This window comes from Crocodylus siamensis, chromosome 12 (assembly GCF_052110815.1).
Source record: "Crocodylus siamensis isolate JL-2025a chromosome 12, ASM5211081v1, whole genome shotgun sequence".
NCBI lineage: Eukaryota > Metazoa > Chordata > Crocodylia > Crocodylidae > Crocodylus > Crocodylus siamensis.
Genome location: NC_143406.1, coordinates 9,409,417 through 9,427,669, shown reverse-complemented (window position 1 = coordinate 9,427,669; position 18,253 = coordinate 9,409,417). Strand labels below are relative to the sequence as shown.

The following is an 18,253-nucleotide window of genomic DNA, read 5'->3' as shown; positions in this document are numbered from 1 at the left end:
CTAAATGGATCGCTTTTTGGACACCATATGATTTTTTTTCTTTGTTTTTGTCTCCGAAGGGGACCGATTTCAGCACTCCTCTGCATTTCTGAACGTACAAATGTAGAGGGAGGCTGCAAGCGCGGGTGGTCTCTCGGGCTTCCTCAATACCCGTTTCTGACCGCTCCCTTTGGGCAGCCGGTACCCGGTGGACTGCCAAACTTCGCGCTCTTAGTAAAAAGCGGAGGGAAAGGGCTGGCTGAGCTGCTGAATCCAAACCGACGGGGGGGGGGGATTATTTCTTTATTTCTAGCCTCCTTTTCGGCTAAAGCCCCGCGCTGCGGGCGCCTCCGGACGGTTTGGTGCCCGCGGGGCCAGGCTGCGCCCTGCTCGCCTCAGGGCCTGGGGGCGGGGCGAGGCGGGGCGGCCGTTGCGGCGGCGGGCCGGCGGCCGGGGGCAGCCGGGGCGCGGAGCTCACGTGATGCAGCGAGGGGCCGGGCCGGGCCGGGCCGGCGGGCAGCGCGGTCCTCCTGCCCGCCCTGCGGAGCCGGCAGTGCGTGCCCCGCGGCCCGGCAGCATGCCGCCCATGCCGCCGCCGACGGAGCTGTACCCCTGGGAGCGCGTCACGGTGCTGGGCTCCTGCGCGCTGTCCTTCCTGGGCTCCGGCCTGCTGGTGTGCACCCACGCGCTGTGGCCCGAGCTGCGCACGCGGCCCCGCCAGCTCCTGCTCTACCTGTCCCTGGCCGACCTGCTGTCGGCCGCCTCCTACTTCTACGGCGTGCTGCAGGACTTCGGCGCCACGTCGTGGGACTGCGTGCTGCAGGGCGCCCTCTCCACCTTCTCCAACACCAGCTCCTTCTTCTGGACCATGGCCATCGCCATCTACCTCTACATCACCATCGTCAGGGGCTCGCCCACGGGCACCGGCCTGCTCTGCTTCTTCCACGCCGTGAGGTGGGTGAGGGCCTGGAAAGCCACCCAGCCGGAGGACCGGTGGGGAGAGCAAAGCTGGGAACCCACCCGGGCTTTCTGGAGCATCCTTGGCATTTCTGTAGCTTTGCTCTTCTTTGGTCCTTGCTCCCCTCTTCCCCCCCCGCCCCCCATATCCCTGTAGGGGGAAATGTAGTGGGCTAACCTCAGGAGAATGCCGCTTGAAAGCCAGGAGGTTGCTAGAAAGACCGCCGGACGGCTGCTTGGCATATTTAACAGGAAGCGAGACAAAGCAGCCCACAGTGCGGCCGGTGTCTGAGTTTTGACAATTTAGCAAGCTGATTTTCCACATCATGTTTAATAAAAGCCTTCATTATGCAACTCAAGCTTGTATAATCATGTGCCACCTCCGAGCTGAGAATAACAGAGTGATCTTTTAGCTCCGTGCGTTGCCAGGTTTTCGTAATCGCTTATGTGGAGACTAATCTAGTTTGGGGGGAATTAGAGAAAAAAAAAAAAAAAAAAAAAAAAAAAGGCCCCTCTGGGTAGGCTAAATCATGGCTTTTCAGGTCTTTTTCCTTGCCAAATGCTCCAAACTGTCATCTCTCATTTTCAAGCAGCATCATTTGGAAGACGACTGAAATGCTGTGTTGTGTCAAAGTAAAACACAGGCCAGAGAAGGCATCACGCCTAGGTGGGAAGCAAGAGAAAAAGTGTTTTTTTGCCCCAGTTCTTAATGAGTTGGAGGGCTTGGACAGAGTCCTGGTGGCTCCAAGAACGGCGGTGGATCTCTGCTGTTCGTATGCTGCAGTGTTTTGGGGTCTCTTTCTTTCTCTTTTTTTTTTTTTTCATTTCCTCTTCAGGCAAAAAGCACAAAGCGAGATGGGGATATGGGAACTGCAGAGAGTGGGTTCCCAGGCCGTAGCAGTCACCTACTGGTTAGGAAATGGGAATAGCAGCCAAAATTCACAGAGCCGGATGCCGCACGGAGCCGCGCTCCTTCCAAGTGCCATGAGAACGTACAAGTCACTGCAGGCTCTGTCCCCTTCTTTTTTTCCCCCCCGTCTTTTTTAGTGACTTACTATGTGGCCTCAGTTTCTCCACGTGCTTAATAACGTCTTACCTCACAAGGCCATGGAAGAGGGATGGGGAGGTTGTGAGGATCAGTTAATGTTTGCAGAGGACCATGCAGAGCTATAAACTAGTTAAGCATTACAGGCACCCCTTCCCCTTGTGAGGTGTGCAGAAGGAGTGTACAGAAGCTGAACTTCCTCTCTCAGCTGGCCCTTGCTGGGTTTTGTTTTCAGGCACCGTATAGTCAAAATCTTGTACTACGCTCTCTCTGCCCTGTTAACAGTCACCAAGGGGGCTTGGTCTGGGTGTAAATGAACTGACTGCTTCCCTGTTGCCGCAGTGGCAGGACCCTGTCTTGACCGGTGGCATGTTCTCGGGCAGTCTTGATGTTTTGGATGTTGTTCCTTGTAGCTGGGGGCAAGGAATTGAAGTGGTAATTTTGGGGATTTCTTGGGGGATGCTGGTGAATACAGGTTTTCAGCTCCAAATTCGCTGGATTCAGGTTTTGATTCTTTTCACCCCAACTCTGCTTTTAGCTTCAGCTTTTTAGAGGACTTGGCCTCTGTGCGCAGCCCGTGTAGTGCTTGTGCTAGCCTTAAAAATCTTGAAAATCCACAGAGGAAGCCTGTGCTGCAGACACACTGGCAGGGACTTGTTGTCTGCCCTTCTCGAGAGACCTCACCCTTTTCTCCTTCTCCTCCTGCCTGCATTCCTTATTGTGGCTTGGGAACCCGATGGTAAAAGCCAAACTAAAGAACTCGTGGTGGGAGACACTGTTTTGGGGGTTATTTTTCAGCACTATTACCCATGCTGAATTATCTTCAGAGCATCTCATCCAAGAGGACAGGTCAAATCTGGAGTAGCTACAGCTATCCACAGGGACACAAGGGCACATAGTTAAACTAAATGGACAAGAGGACACAAAAAGGCCTAGATAAAAGTTAAGTGATACAATCGGGATTTAAAGAGAAGATGAAGTCATTGGGATCTTTGTTGTACAACAGGGGGTACATGTAGATTAGATAGCAGCTAAGGAATCTTTGCTTCTCTAGTGAGACGCCTTGATCTTGCAGAGAGCTCCCACTGTGAAGACTATGAGGCTTTCTGTGGTGGGTGGGATGGGTCTTAGTGCAGGCTTGATTAAGCCCAGTCCTGACCTGATTTGTGGTTAATTAATCCTGATACAATGACATGTGTTTAATAAAACAAATGGTCCTTCCTGTGCTGGTCATATCCTTCTTGATGGAACAGATAGGGACTGAAATTCTCTTCTGACATTAAAATGAATCACTATGAGCCTTGGTTACTTTTTTTAAGGCATGGCAGGCTTGGAAGTTTGTGCCTTGGGTTATCCTCTTAGGTAAATCAGAATGTGTCAAGCTTTTCTTTTTTTAAGGTGAAACCTGCCCAACTGGTTTGCTTCATAGGGATTCAAGTGGTAACGTGCTTTTGTTTTAAGAACCGTTCTGGGGAGTTGCATTGGGCCTGTTCAGTTTTACTTTTATATATGACTATACTGGGCCTTGAAGTGATGGTGTTAGTTTTGAGAGTCTTTGAATACTTGTCCTGGGTACAAGTCCCTGTAGCCTGAACACAAAAATCCAAGTTCATTTTGGATCTCTAAGCACAAGGGGATACAGTTTGCTTCCTGTCCTAAACTGTTAAACACAAGCAGCCACCTTTCAGTGATAAGTGATGCAGTTAGGGGCATGTAGGCATGCATGGGTTTGCTCTCTGTGTGGACATGTCTGCAGACTGCTCTATGCTCCTTCCAAAAACAGTCATTTGTACGTTGGTAGATACATTTGTGGAAGGGCTCTTCTGTTAGTGTGAAGGGGCTCTTCTATTCATGTAAAAGCAAGTGTGAGTGTTGAGATTTATCTATAAGCTCCCACATGCGACTCAGAAAAGGCAAGAATCTCTTGCAGTTTGGTGTGGCTTTATGACGCATAGTTTACAAAAGGCTGTTCGGGGCAGCTTAAGCAAAGTGCAAACACTTGGTGGTTGGTTCACTAGCTTGTAAATATGGTACTTGCAAGCCAGGGAGGGTGTCTACTGGTAGTGACGCCTAGCATAGCTGGACTCGGAGACTTTGCTATATTATTGTCCCCTGCGATTGCTAGAAGGGATGCCTATGGAGTGGCCCTGTCAAATAGACCACGTTTCACTAATATACGTGCATGCATGCATATAAAATAAATAACTAAATCTTCTCATGCAAGGTAAAGGAATGCAGCTGTCATCATTTTAAGAAGGTGGCAGCTGAGGAAGAGAGCAACTGAGCATTGTTTTCACAGGGCCCAGCCAAACCCAGTCTCCATTGGTTTTCATTTAGAACTACGCTGGCCTTTTTGAAGATTGGCTCCTCCGTCATTGCTTCCCTGAAGGCTCTGGGTGAGGGAAAGGGAGTGTCCAAGCAGAATTAGCACCTGGGAATTGCTGGCTCTGAGGCCTGTCCTCTGATCCTCTTGTTTCTACTTTATTAGTGCACACCTTAGCCCATGACAAACTCATCAACTGCCTGAGTTGAGGGGCATCCCTGTAGCCTATGAAACAGGCTGCATGAGCAAGTCACTTAAGCATGGGTCAGCAAGCCACCAGACTTCCTATCTGAGAGCTCCAGCCTTGCTCAGCCTTCCGTGTTCGTTTGCCATTGAGTACCAGGGAAGCTTAGGAGAGTGGAATAATACTATGCTGGACATTTGAATTGAGCCAGATTTGTAGTCGGAGCTGGCAGAGCTATTAATTGTGGGGATACTCATGAATTCACCCTGTTCCCCGCCCCCCCACATGTTCATGAACCCATCTTGATTTAAAATTTTTTTTTTGCATAAGTATTTTCTTATTTTTGAGGCCAAACAACTAGTCAGTCGATGGGGTGTTTTGTGAGCTGTGCGGTGAAGGTCCATACTCCTGGAACGTGTTAGGCTGCCAAAGTCATGTGGGGCTGCATTCACTTCTTGTTTGAGTGATTTAAAAAATGACAGAATGATGAGCAACAAGTGACAGCCTGTGCCAAAATGTGTTTAAACTTTGGAGATTTGCAAACATTTTTGTGGCTTCTTGGCCCTGGTCTGCATATTTTTGAGAAGCTAGTTTGGTGGGCCCCCGCTGGGATAATAGCAAGGAAAACATTCCCAAATGGCAGCCTCGAACCAGCTCAGCGAGTACCAATGCTGATTTGAATTTCTTACTGAAATGTCCTGAATCTGGCATCTGATGTTAGTATTTGAATATAGACTTGTTTGAGAGACGAGCTGAACATTTACGCAGTAGGGAGTGAGCCCAAGCCTGGTTTGTGGGTGGCAGGTGAGGTCCTCTGAGACTTTGCAACACAATACTATCTTGAATTATATCTGGAAAGGAAAATGGATTGGGTGGGAGGGTAGAGAAATGCTCTGTGCTTAATACCCTAAATTTGAGACTGAAACGATTTGGGTTCAAGGTCCTAGCTCTCCCACGGGTACCATGGACAAATCTCTTAATCTTTCTGTATTTCAGTTTGCTAAAACTGAATGACAGCACAGGAGCTTTGTGATAGGCATCAGGCACTTGGCTGCTACTGTCATATGCTCCAGAGAAAACTATATGTTGGAAACATTGCTTTATTCGCTCAGATGCACATGGTAGTTATTATCCCTGCCCCCAACAGCTGTATAAAATGCAGGCTGGCTCACTCAGAAGGACGAGGGGCGTGCGATTGATTTTCAAGAGTGGCATCCCTTGTGTATCCTCTGCTGACTGCAGCTGATCCTGAGCAGCTGCAATGGGGGAGTATGGACCTGGGAAGATAAATAAGGGGGCTTGATTTTTTGCTTTGTTTTCTTATCATCTGGAGGGGCCTGGGGTTGGGGCTTGGTCTGGGCTTGCTTTGGGTTGTTGTGGTTATTTCTTGAAGGATGTTTCCTAAGCTAACTTCATGGAAAGGGCAGATTTTGTTTCAATGTAGGATGGTATTCTAGCACCTGGGCAGTCCAAAGCCAGCTGGAGCAAGAGCTAGGATGGGGTCCCTGGGTGGGAGGTAAAGGCTGTGATGGGCAAGGTGCTTTTGTTGTCTGCGGAGTCTGATGATTCGCACTCCTGGATTTGTGTGTCCTGGCTGTTTCCTCCCTTTTTTTCTGTCCACTTTCTGTTACTTCTGTGTTAATGGCTTTTCCACCGTTGCCTTTACCAAAGACAAGCCCGAATCAATGATGTGCTGGCTCTGGACACCCCAAGCTTAATTTGGACTCGGGTTGGAATTTTCTGCAATTTTGGGCTCATCTCTGCTTCTTCACTATTCCTTCTGTTTGCCCCTAATATTTTTCCCTTGAAGAAACGAGATGATTGGAGCCCTGAGAACTGCACACCTTTCCGAAATGAGTGCTTTGTGTCCAGTTTTTCGTAGGCCTTGCCCAGATAAGCAGTGGGAGGTGTGGATCCTTTCCAGCATGGGTGCTTATGTGCTAAATACCAAGTGGGAACCTAACCATAGGATTCAAGTGCTCGTGTCTGCATGCTGGGTCCCAGCTGACTTGGTTCTGAATTGTCCGTCTCAGAAGTCTTCAGACCAACAGACTGCAGGCAGGCACTTATACGTGGCATGGAGAAAACAGGGAGGATGATACAGCTCACTGCCATTTGCCTGTGAAGAACCAAGGGTGTGTCTGCAAAACTATTGAGTTTGGGCTGGAAGAGAAATAGAGCATGAAAGGTTATACTGCTGATCCCCTGCAGCATGGTATCAGCAAAGGACAGGTTTCTGCATATGACCATCTTCCTATTTATAACTTGAGCAGGGTGAGTGTGTGACATGGCACATGGCCTTCAAGTAGCCAATGCTACCAACTCGGAGCAGTAGAAAACTTAAGGGTATGACTACATTGTGTAGCTTTAAATGAGCTAGCTCTGGTCCTGGGAGCAGTGTCACTGTGGCAGTATAAGCTCATTGTAGGCTGCACAATCTACCCAGGAAATTAAGTACTTAGGTAGTTAGTCTGAGCTGGGCTTGGTGCTGTGGTAGCCCCCTTCTACCATTATCTAGTTAACTTAAAGCTGGCTTGGAAAAACTGCACTATGCTTGTGGCTAGACTGTAACTTTAAACTGAGCTTTCCTTGTCCAAGCGTCTTTGGCTTGGTCCCTGAATACTAGAGTACTGAATGGAGAGATAGCGGTAAGCGTGGTCTACCCTCCCACATAATGTGGTTCTGTGGCCATTATGGTTGTAGCCTGCTTTTTGCGCTATTGTTTTCTTATCCACACTTGGATTTCCTTCCTTCAGATTAGGGATGTGCTGGCTGGACTCGGTGAATCATAATTCAGTAGTCTCTAAGGAAAAGTGGAAGCATCGGGGCGTGGTCACTGCTCCATCGCTGCTCTGTGACACAGTGTGCAGCATTGCTTCTTGGCATTCAGAACTGAAGGGGTAAATCACAGGGTGGCAAGTCTTGCATATGCCTTGTGTCTTCCAGAGCAGAGGGAACCCTGCTCCTAGACTGGATTTGCCGGGAGGTCACCACCTGGTCTGCAAGGGCAGAGCTGGAGTTCAACTGGAAACGGTTGTGTTGTTTACCCTGCTGCCTCTCAGGGTTCGCGGGTGCCGTGATGGCAGTTCCCAACCAGCCCTGTGCTGGAGTCACCAGCTGGTCATCCCAGGAGACGTCCAGTGTCCTCACGATGAGGACTTTCTCACTGCCTGACTTGTTCCCTGCAGCCTGCCTTTGGCTATGTGGCATCCTGCCTTGCCTGAATCTCCCCTCTTGTTCTTTCTCCTCAGCTGGGGAATCCCACTTGGCATCACAGTGGCTGCTGTTGCCTTGAAAAAGATCGGTTATGATGCATCAGATGTGTCTGTGGGATGGTGCTGGATCAACCTGGAAGCAGAGGATCGGGTCCTTTGGATGCTGTTGGCGGGGAAGATCTGGGAGATTCTGGCCTACCTCATCTTGCCAGTTCTCTACATCCTCATCAAGAAACACATCAACAGAGCGGTAGGTACCCTGGCTGCTTTCATTTTGCAAGGATTTATTACAACTGCATCTTTGCATGCTTAGAGGACCTCAGGAAGCTAGATAGACAGGAGCCCCTTCACTTGTTGCTGAAAATGTAGCCGTCTTTGGGGAGCAACGGTGCAGCTGATTTAACAGCACACAGCAGTGCCATACAGTAATTCAGCCTGGGACGAGTGCAATAGCCATCTATAAGCTCTAGAGGATCCAGGACAGAGACAGGTAGAACATAAGTATTGCAATAGGAATTGATCGGGACTTTGAGGGCAAAATCTGATCTTGGCCTAACTGGATCCTGTCTACCCCTGGACAGGCAGAAGTTGGGATGCTTCTCCCAACTATTTGTAAACTGGATGCCCCCTCTGCTTTCAAGAAGGCAGCTTTCCTGGCGTAAGCCAGGCATCGCCTGGTAATGTCTGTGTTGGAAATACTGGGGAATAGGTTTCCAAGGCCGAGAGAGAAAGAGACAAGGAATCAAAATGGGTTTGCTGCCGCCAATCACTAGTCGCCCATCTGTAAACTAGAAGGGACTCTGTGTTCCAACAGCTGTCAGATGCCGGCGTGACCGTCTGGAAACCCAATCCGCACCACCGCCCCCAGGCCCTCACCCCTGTGCTCTGTGCCAGAGATTTTCAGCCACTCTCCCCCTTTCACGCTCTGGGCTCTGATTCCTCTGCAGGGACAGAGCTGAATGGAGGCAATTGTCATCTTGGTAACTGGGTTCAGAGAGCCCACACAGAGCCAGCTGGACTGTATGCTTGCTCCTTTCCCCTCCAGAGCCTTTTCCAGTTGCATTGCACCTTTGAGCTGTATTGAGGCTTGAGCCCTTTTATGGAAGCCCTTCCCTAAAGGGTGCTTGGAAATGGTGGTGAATGCCTGTGCTGGGCCCGGAGCTGTTTGGAAGCCAGCGTGGGTTTACCAGGCAGCTCCCTCCTGGTGTGTGGTGCAGGTGGCATTGTGGGGGCAGCTTGGTTGTGGCAGAAGGCTTACTGGGTGCTTTCCTCCTCACCCCAGTCCTTTCCCACCTCCTACCCCCTTGAGGTGGCAGGAGCTGTACAGGTGGCTCCCCAAGGGGGTCTGACTCCTCGGTGCCATGTCATCTCGGCTGCACAGAACTTTCCCAGGGCAATGACCTGATGCGGGCAGGGCTGCGACTGTGGAGGTGAGCAGAGCAAGCTGTAATGATAAAACTGTGTGCTCTGCAGGATGGGGCAGGCAGGCCTAGGTTACAAGGGAAAAAGTCTTTTGGGGTATTCAGTACCACTGCCCATGTTAGCTCATCAGAGTGGTCTGCAGGCCAGATCCAGGTTCCCTGTGTTCAGTGGGTAGAGGGATGAAAGAAGGGTTGAGCAGATGCCTGGATGCAAGAAGGGTTGAGCAGATGCCTACACCTACAGAAAGTACCTGCCTCTGACCTGGAGGTAGGCAGCAGGTATTGTTTACGTGGTGCTTTGGACACTTGTAGGTACTGAAAAAACAGAGATTGTTTTAAAAGCCTGGGGGTTCTTGCTGCCTCTCACATGCTGAGGGTTACTGGCTCAGGCCTTTCTTGCTGCCAGTTTGTCTAGGCAAGTACCAGAAGCAGTCTGGCTGTTTTAGTTTGGAGCTCTGTCCAGAGTAATTAGCCCCCTTTAGAAAGAAGGTAGATTAGTTTCGAACAAACACTGTGATGTGTGTCTACTGTTTCTGGCACCTGAGCCACTGCAGGTGTCTCTCCATAGTGCTGCACCCAGAGAGAGCAGTGGTGTGAGACGCACATAATGTGGCTAAAAGTATTTCTCCTGCCAGAAACCAGAGCACCGGAGGTGCGGCAGGAGAAAGGGCCAGGCGTGGGTGTGTGGAGCAGTGGGAAGTGTGGATCAGGGTAGAAGCTAGGGAGGATTCAGATGAGTTTAACCAGGGTTAGAGACACTTCAGGATAAAGAGAGGAAGGGCAGTGGTTGCAGCTTGCCCTTGCTTGTTGACTCAGGCAGGTACTTGATTAAATCAAAGTGATTCCTTTGACTTGATTTTCAGTGGGCTTTCCATGGACATGGGAGGAGGGGGCACAGAAAGGCTGAAGCCCTCCCATTCTCAAATAGTGGGGGAAGGGCACTTGGTAATTATGGCTCTAGACTGGGTTTCAAGAGGCCTGGATTCAGTTTCTGGCTGTGCTGTACAGTTCCCAAAGCAGCCCAACCCCCTGGAAGATGGCATGGGCTGTGTTAACAGTGCTCAGAGAAGGTCTGGCTTCCAGCTGCCATGTGACGTCAGTGTACGATCACGCAGAGCTTTTCCAGGGTAATGACCTGATGCTGGCAGGGCTGCAGGTCGCTTCAGGCCAGACTTTCTGGTACAAATCTGCTTATGTCCACTGGCTTTCGTGGATCAGTGCAATTTACACTGGGTGAGAATTTTGGCCCTTAATATCTCTGGCTGCTTGCAGATGTTTAAAAAAACTCCACAAAAAACACTGTGCTTTACTGGAAGCAGAACCATGTTAGTTCAACGTGGCTCCACAGCAACTGTAGTCAATCAGTTATTAGGTAGAAGCAGCAAAGAAGCCCCACCAAAGCACTCGATCTGTACAGACGTCAGACAGGCTGGGTCCATCTAACATAGTACCTCTGCTGGGCACGTGTCGGGCTCTGCTCAGGAGCGCATGGAATTAAACCCACCCCCATTTACCCATCTGCAAAAGGGGAGTAATGCTTGCTGGCAGCACGTGGGATGTGTTTAGGGTTCTTGTGCTCCAGTGGTGGTGGTCAAAAGCATTTGGATAGACAAACAGCCCTTTGGCAATGGTGTAGGCAGTAACATAATGCTTTGCCCTTACCATGTGCTCTTACCTGTAGGTATTGGCTTCACCAGAATGGGTTAATATTACCTGTTTCACAGGGTAAACTGAGGCCTCCCTCTATGCATTACATTCATGCCACAATTTACCTGTACATTGCGGAGCTCTGACTGGCTGGGTCTGAGGACTGCACCCATTTTGAGATCCTGGTGAAATACCCAGACCCAGCTGACTGTGGCCCCAGCTGGAACCATACCAGGGCTGAGCTGACAATCAGCTGATTATCAGGCACCCAGTTTTCAACTCACCAGTGCAGGTATTGTGATCCCAGGCTCACCTTATACTGGCCAGTATGGTACGATTGTTGGGACAGGGTATCGGATCCCATCACACCTTTAAGTGAATTCAGTTTCTGGCTGTGCTGTACAATTCCCAGAGCAGCTCAGCCCAGCCCCCTGGAAGATGGCATGGGCTGTGTTAACAGCTCTTGGAGGTCAGGGGCAATGAGGCTTGTGGAAATGAAAGGTCTTGATCTAAGGCCATGCAACACCTTGGTGGCAAAGTTGGTCCTGGAACCCAGGTTTCTCGGCTGCCAGCAAATCTTTATGGAAAGCATTGCCTATGTTTACACGGCTCTAGCAATGACCTACTTAATCATGTAGCGCCATAGGTATATGCATGCTCTTCCTGCAAAAGACCATGTATCCCATTTTGTGCCTCCTTCACCTGGGAAGCTCCCTTCAGTTGCTTGTGTCCACGAGGGCTGAATTTGGCATTCCCTCTCTCTGCTCTCAGGAGCACAGAGGTAGCTCAGCTGGAGTTACTATGCCTTTCCAACCATCCTGAGCATGCCTTTTGACTGATGGTCAATGCATGGCAGATTGCAAGGAGTTAGTTTGGTTTGGAAAGAAGGCACTGGTTTAAGTATGCACAAGCAACTGGCTAGTAACTAGATATTGGACCTTTTTGACTTTCCATTGCATTCCGCTTTGTTCACTTGTGGCTGCTTCTTTCCTTTGAAGCATGCGGCACTATCTGAATATCGTCCCATCCTAGCGAGAACACCTGCCTTTCAGCCCAGGACGTCCATTGCAGATAAGAAGCTGATCCTCATCCCTATCATCTTCATCTTCCTCCGCATCTGGAGCACCGTGCGGTTCTTCCTGACCCTCTGCAGCTCCCCTGCTGTGCAGAATTCCCTCCTGGTGGTCCTGCATGTGAGTGCCCAGCTGGTGCTTTTAGTGGTTGGGGCGTAGAAGCTGAATAAATTAGAGGTGGTAGCTTTGGGCAGGGTGGCAGAGGGAGCTGTGTGACTGACTGGTTAAGCTTTTTGAAATGGGTGAGACTGTCCTGCCCTGAGCAGTGTTTTTCCTGTAATGCAGCATACAGGATTTGCACCATTCTGAGAAGCTTGGAAAGGGCTTGCCATGAATGAGCAAAGCCTTCTCCTGTCCCATGGGAGCATGGAGCAGCCGCTCTGAGGATCTGTTGGCTAATCCCTTTAATTCAGGTGGCTGCACCACTGGTAGGCACAAGGACTTGGGAGACCTGTTGTGAATTGCTCAAGTCAGTGATCTGAGGAAGCAAAGCAGCAAACTTGACTGACACTAGAAGCTGGTGCCCTGCTCAGGATGAAGTGATTCTGGTGTCTACTGGCCAGAGGAAAGAGCTGAAAACACCATTGTGTTCCTTAGTCCCAGTATCAAAGAGGAAAAAAGATCTGTCAGGGGTCAAGAAGCTGTGAAGTATCGCACTCAAACTAGAATAGTTGGCATGTGACATGAGGCACTGAAGAGGACAGATCTTTTAGGAAATATGACTCGTATCACTCCTTTAGCTTGCCCTTCCCATGGGAGTCCATGGTGCCCACTTATCTGGGGGAGAGAGTGGTTCCCTTCTGTCTCATCAGGCTATAGTAGAAGCTGCTCTCATCTGGAGCTGATGAGTGATCCCCAGGATGGAGCAGCTTCTGCTGCTTTGGTTCCCTTTGTCACGAGTCTTCCTGATCTTCCCTTTTAGGTAATCGCAAACCCCTACCATGGCCTGTCTGCCTGACGACAAAGTCAGAGATCTCCCTCCACCTTCATAAACCAGCTCTCCTGGTTAGAGAAGGAGATGGATGGTTTTTCAGGAACTTCATCGGGGTGGAATAGCTTTGCATTGAAATGCATCATAGGTGGCACTGGCTCTGACCCTTGAGTTCTTTCAGGTTCAGGAACAATAGCTTACCTGCCCTGCCAGTGCAGCAGTTGCCTTGATGGCCTAGGTCAGTGTCTGACTTTGGGGCTAGGGAGAGATGTGTCCGGGATTCATTTGTGGCTAATGCTCTCTGCCTGCCCCTGGCAGGGAATTGGGAACACGTTCCAGGGAGGCGCCAACTGCATCATGTTTGTGCTCTGCACCCGGGTAGTACGGACGCGGCTGCTCTCCTACCTCTGCTGCTGTCGCTACAATGCCTCTGATCAGCCTCCGCAGAACTCGGATGGGCATTACCAGCAGACCGAGCCCCACAAGAACAGAGAAGTGCAAGAGATCGACCGGAGGAAGGCCGTGTTCTCCAGTACCTGAGTCATGGGTCTCCGAACCACAATGGTAGCATCAGTCTTCCTTGGTAAACATCTAATTGTGAGTCCTCTCTATTGCCTGGCCATTGAACACCCTGGCTACTGTGCTTGGGATGACAAGGCCCTGGCAACGTGGAGGCAGAGCAGGGTGAATCCAACTGCTGGTGTAGGAGAGGAAATTCTGCTCCGGCTGCTTCTGCAGGAACCCCATTTCACAGCTTTCCTGCAAGGTTGCAGCGTGTGGTCCAGTATTAACAAATTGAACCACACTGTGCCCCTGTAGGCTGGGAGGCCATGGTATTCCCCTCTGTAAAATGAGGAAGCTGAGGCAGAAATAGACCCCATATCTCCTTGCTCCCAGACCTGTACTCTGGACACTTGGTTGTGCTTTTCCTTAGACCGGGTGTATACACAACCACATGTAAAGAGGGGTCTGTGGTGGGTGCCAGTGTCTGCTGATGTTGGACACTTTTGTAGCCCTGTGACTGGTAGTGGTGAGCCTCGCAATTCTTAGTCTCTTCATCCTCACAGCACCCTTCAAAGTTAGGCACATCTTGTTTTCTTCAGTTTGCAGTAGGGAAACTGAGGCATAGTGGAACTAAATGATTTGCTCAAGGGTATACAGGAAGTCTAGGGCAGAGCAGGAACTTGTACCTAGGTTTTGGGGCTCTAGGCTGGTACCTGAACAGCTGAACCACTAAACTCTCCTCTCTCCTGACTGTCAGGTTTTTCATGTTCAGCCAGGCTTACATAGCCTTATTTAAGAATCCAGTGCAGAGCAGGCAGGGGCTGAGACTTTGCCCATCTAGGAGTCCAGTGGGCTGGAGACGGAGCAGCATCCAATGTGAGGTGGAACAGATCACAAGAGCTTTCTGCCTTTACCAGGGCGATGCTCACTAGGGAGACACTAACGTGCCATGGTCCTAATGGCCAGATTGAGGTGAACTGCCACAGACTGGGAGCTCTAGTCTCTATGCGGGGACAGGACATAGTATATCTTAGCCTGCACCTCTGCCATATGTTTCTACTTCTCATTCTGCCCTGATGAACAGAGAAACCAAAGGGGGATTTTTTTTTCTTCCTCTCCACAATTTTTTTTTCTTTGCATACTCAGCTTTTGCACAAATTAGTTCCTCAGGTGCTGTCTGGGGGCAGAGGGCAGCAGGCTGGCATCTCTTAGTCCATGCCCACAGCTGTTCAAAGGCACCTCTCATTAGTATGACTAATATTAATACTAAGGACATGCTGGGGTCGAATGATGTAATGGACTCGGCATGGGACTGGGAATAAGCAAGTTCTGATGCTAGTCTGAGCATCTCACCTTTAGGCCCTGTGGATATTCCCTTTGTTGTCTCTCCATTGGCATTTAAAAAAAGAAATTGGGGAGGGACTTGGAGATGGGGTTATTTGGTATTCCTGTGGCACAGTGAGACTGCCTTCCTACATGTTTGCAAGAGCCCATATGCTAAGGTCCAGGGAGCTGCCCATCTTGCAGGGTCAGCCATTATGGGCAAAGCACCTGGAAGGCAAGTGCTGAGTTTTATGTAGATGTTATTTGCTGATGGCTTTGGGAGCTTTCTTCTATTGCACATGTCAGCTAGCTTGCTAAGAAGCCAGCACCATAGCCATGCGCGGACCTAGGATTTTGAAAAGCGGGGTGTAGATGGCGTGACGCATCATCACATATAACCCAACATACATTTTTCTCCAGTTAAACAGAAACCAGAAAGTTCCCTAATAAGCTAGGAGGCTAGTGCCGTATTACTCAGTTTGCAAACAAAGCAAAAACAAATATAACTATTGGGATGTCCACTACTTTGCTAGATTATACATAAATTTAAAAAAAAAACACACAGAAAACTAGGCAGAAGAGTCAAAATTATTTGTCATTAATGCCATGTTCATTGTAGTTAAATGTACGTTCCTTATTCGGATTCATAAAACAAAACCTAGCCCTCTTGGGTGCCTGGCCAGTGCCTCCAGTACTTCACTGTCAACCTTTTCTACAGATTGAGTTAATATTATCACACCTGAGGTAAGGTTTTTATAAGAGCTAGAACTCAAAACAGTCTGCAGGGCTGGGAAGTAGAAGAGAGATGTTACCAGGAATGGCTAACAGTCAGCAAAATAGCAGAAGAAAAGATGGCATGGATAGTGCCAAGACTATTAAATGGACAGAGGGTTGTTAACACCTGTGGAGCGAAGGGGGGTTATTAGGAATCAGGGAGGCAATAAAGAGCCATGAAGTCAATTAGCACTGCCTGAATAGAAATGCCACTGCCCCTCCCTGGCAGTTGGTTTTAATGTTTGAGTAGAACAGGAATCGGAGGGGTGCAGCTGCCCTGGATTCACCCCAACCATACTTGAACCTCACATTGTTCATAGTGAATGTTGCATGTGGGTTGGTTAGTGGAAGCTGTGGTATCAAAAGCTTTTCTCCCTTTGTAGGGGAGGAAAGCATAAAGGTGAAGTCAAAGCTGTGCGTAGCCCCCACCCTGAGAAGAGGAAGTAAGCATTTTGATGGCTGCCTCCGAGATGCTTAAATAATGGAACAGCCCTAAGCCCCTTGCTTTCAGTTCCCCTTTCCTTGTGACACCAGAGTTGAGAGAGACGCCTAGCTTTCTGCCATGCAGGGTTTGGGGAGTGCTACTCCTGCTCAGAGCTGGTTTGAAGGACATGGCAACTTAAAAAGATACTGGGTGTCATGTACACTGTGGATCTCCCTCGACAGGCTGCACCAGCACCGACACAAGTGAAAAACCCACACTAGAAATCCCTTGTGTGGGGAGGCCAGAGAAAGGAAAATGGCTCCAGAGAAGCTGGTGCAAGCAGCTTTAGTTCCTTTTGCTGCAGCCAAGCAGGACTTAAAAATAAGCAGCTGGGTGGCTATGTGAGAGGCCAAGGAAGAGGAAAGTGCTGAACTAGCATGCAGACAGGTTGCCCGCTGCTAGTGCTTGGTGCTTCCGCTCAGGGACTTCAGTGGAAGTGGGGCAGTTGCTGATGGCAATGCTCTGTGAAGCCCATGTTGTCTCGGTAAAGAGGGACTTGGACCACTGTCTTTCTGAGCTCATGTAAATGTGGGAAGATACAAAGGGAACCACAGAAAGAGCTGGGGTGGCATAAGTCCATGCTGGGGCACATGGCCACCTGCTCCAAAGTTTGATTCAGTAGATTGGGACATTTAGTAGGAGCAATGTCATGATGGAAAATGCTTGCATCTCTGCCAGCATCGGGTGACTTCACTTTGTACACAGCAGCCCCCGTGCTTCAGGGTCCACAGCATTTTGGATTTTAACTGCGTGCTTTTGTTTCAAACAGGTATTTGACTTGCCACCACGTGCCTATAGAGGGAGCTAAAGACTGGAAGAAAAGGAACTTCAAACACAGGCCATGTCGCAGGACAAGCCCCCGGCTGGAAGTCCTATCCCAGCTGTGGCTGCCTTGGCTCCTTTCTCAGGATGTCCTGGAAGATGTTACTACATCATGCTTCAACTTCGTCCGTCCTTCTCGTCTCATAGGAACTTAGACATTATTCTTGGGGTTTGATTTCCCTTTTTTAGGAGGTGGATTTCTCACTGTATATCCAGGGAGGATGAAAACCATGATGACCTGAAAATGCTGAAGCTTCTGAGTGGACCTGTCTTGGGCATGTGATAGATTTAACTCATGGTGCACAGGGTCTTGAAAGGCACCTTGTCCAGGTCCTGGTCCTCCTCCCTGGGTGGATGGGGACACTGACTTAGCAATGCCTTCTGTTTTAAAATCCTTGGGTGTTTTCCTTTGGTGTTTTTGTCCCTCCCGCAGGGCAGGCAGCAACTCGTCTGCCCTCCTAGATTTGAGGTGTCGTGAGTTTGTATGGCCTCTTGGGGAAATTCACGGCTGTGTGGGCAGTTTGTTGTTGAGGGTCACTAACTTGGGGCGATTACCGAACATGCTCCTTCCAATGGGAACAGCCTGTGAATGGACATATAGATGTGTTGTGTTGTGTATCCTCCAAATCCAGGGTTTATTGCTTCTAAAGTATGATCTGGTTTTTTGTTTAATGCTTCCCTTTCCCTAACTGGCATTTTAAAATCACAGCTTGAGTTTTTAGAGACACTATCCTTTTAAGAATGTCCTGTTTACAGCTCCTCTTTCTATGCACTTTCTAAACTTTTGTCATTTTAACAAAATCTTCTCCTTCCTACCATTTTTTATACACAGATGTTGTCATTCACTGTTGTAATAACAGACAAATGAGCCTGTTGACCTCTCTCTGCAGCTAAGAGTGGGGTGGAGCAGAGAGAGAGAAACTGTGTGACAGTGTTTTTACAAATGACTGGGGTGTCTGTAATTTAACAAATGACTGACATTTTAAGGAAGACAAGTCACCCATGCTGTCTGTATGTGGGTTGCTCTTCCCTATTTTTCTACGGGACTATAAAGCTCTCATCACTGTTGTGAGAGAACCTCCTCGGCTCTCTGCGTGTTTGTGTCACTTGAAATGCCAGCCACCCCCCCAGCACAAAACTGAAGGGCCTGTATGAGCTGAGTGGGTAGCATGCAGTCCGGTCCCTAGCAGGCAGGTGCACACACCATGGAGCTATTCCCACAGCTGGTGCAGCTACTCAGGTAGGAGGCCAGCCCTCCGGCACACCTGCTGCTATTTCTATCAGTTAACCTATTAGCAACAGTGGCAGAGATCTGTTCGGTGGATCAAAAGCTTCCAACCCTGTGAATGAATCTCAGGGGTGTCAATGCAATGCCCTGTGATGGAATTGGCTGTCAAAACCTTAACTCAGCCCACTCGCACAGATGCATTATAAGATTTTTTTTTTAATATAAGCACATTGTTTTTTTCCATAGAAACCTGTGGGGGGCTAGGGTGTCGTGAATATTGGCAGTGCCTACAAGGCATCTGCATCATCTGCTGTGCAGCTTTGAAGATGACAGAGGGAGGGTT

The 18,253-nt window shown here is 49.3% G+C and overlaps 1 protein-coding gene across 4 annotated transcripts; it reads left to right on the top strand.

Moving 5' to 3' along the window:
- The first annotated feature begins 426 nt into the window (after nucleotides 1-426).
- On the top strand, nucleotides 427-17,776 carry GPR157 (G protein-coupled receptor 157). 4 transcript variants are annotated; one of them, XR_016438710.1, is made up of 5 exons: nucleotides 433-933; nucleotides 7,740-7,953; nucleotides 11,770-11,964; nucleotides 13,094-13,372; nucleotides 16,630-17,775. XR_016438710.1 is itself a non-coding variant. In XM_090024065.1 (5 exons), exons 1-4 carry the CDS (start codon nucleotides 461-463, stop codon nucleotides 13,313-13,315), a joined length of 1,104 nt encoding a protein of 367 aa, XP_089880191.1. In that variant the 5' UTR covers nucleotides 433-460; the 3' UTR covers nucleotides 13,316-13,358; nucleotides 16,630-17,775. The 4 variants fall into 4 exon arrangements, 3 of the variants coding, with proteins under 3 accessions (XP_089880193.1, XP_089880191.1, XP_089880192.1); XM_090024065.1 differs by having other exon boundaries at nucleotides 13,094-13,358; XM_090024066.1 differs by having other exon boundaries at nucleotides 13,094-13,339; nucleotides 16,630-17,774.
- Nucleotides 17,777-18,253: the final 477 nt, after the last annotated feature.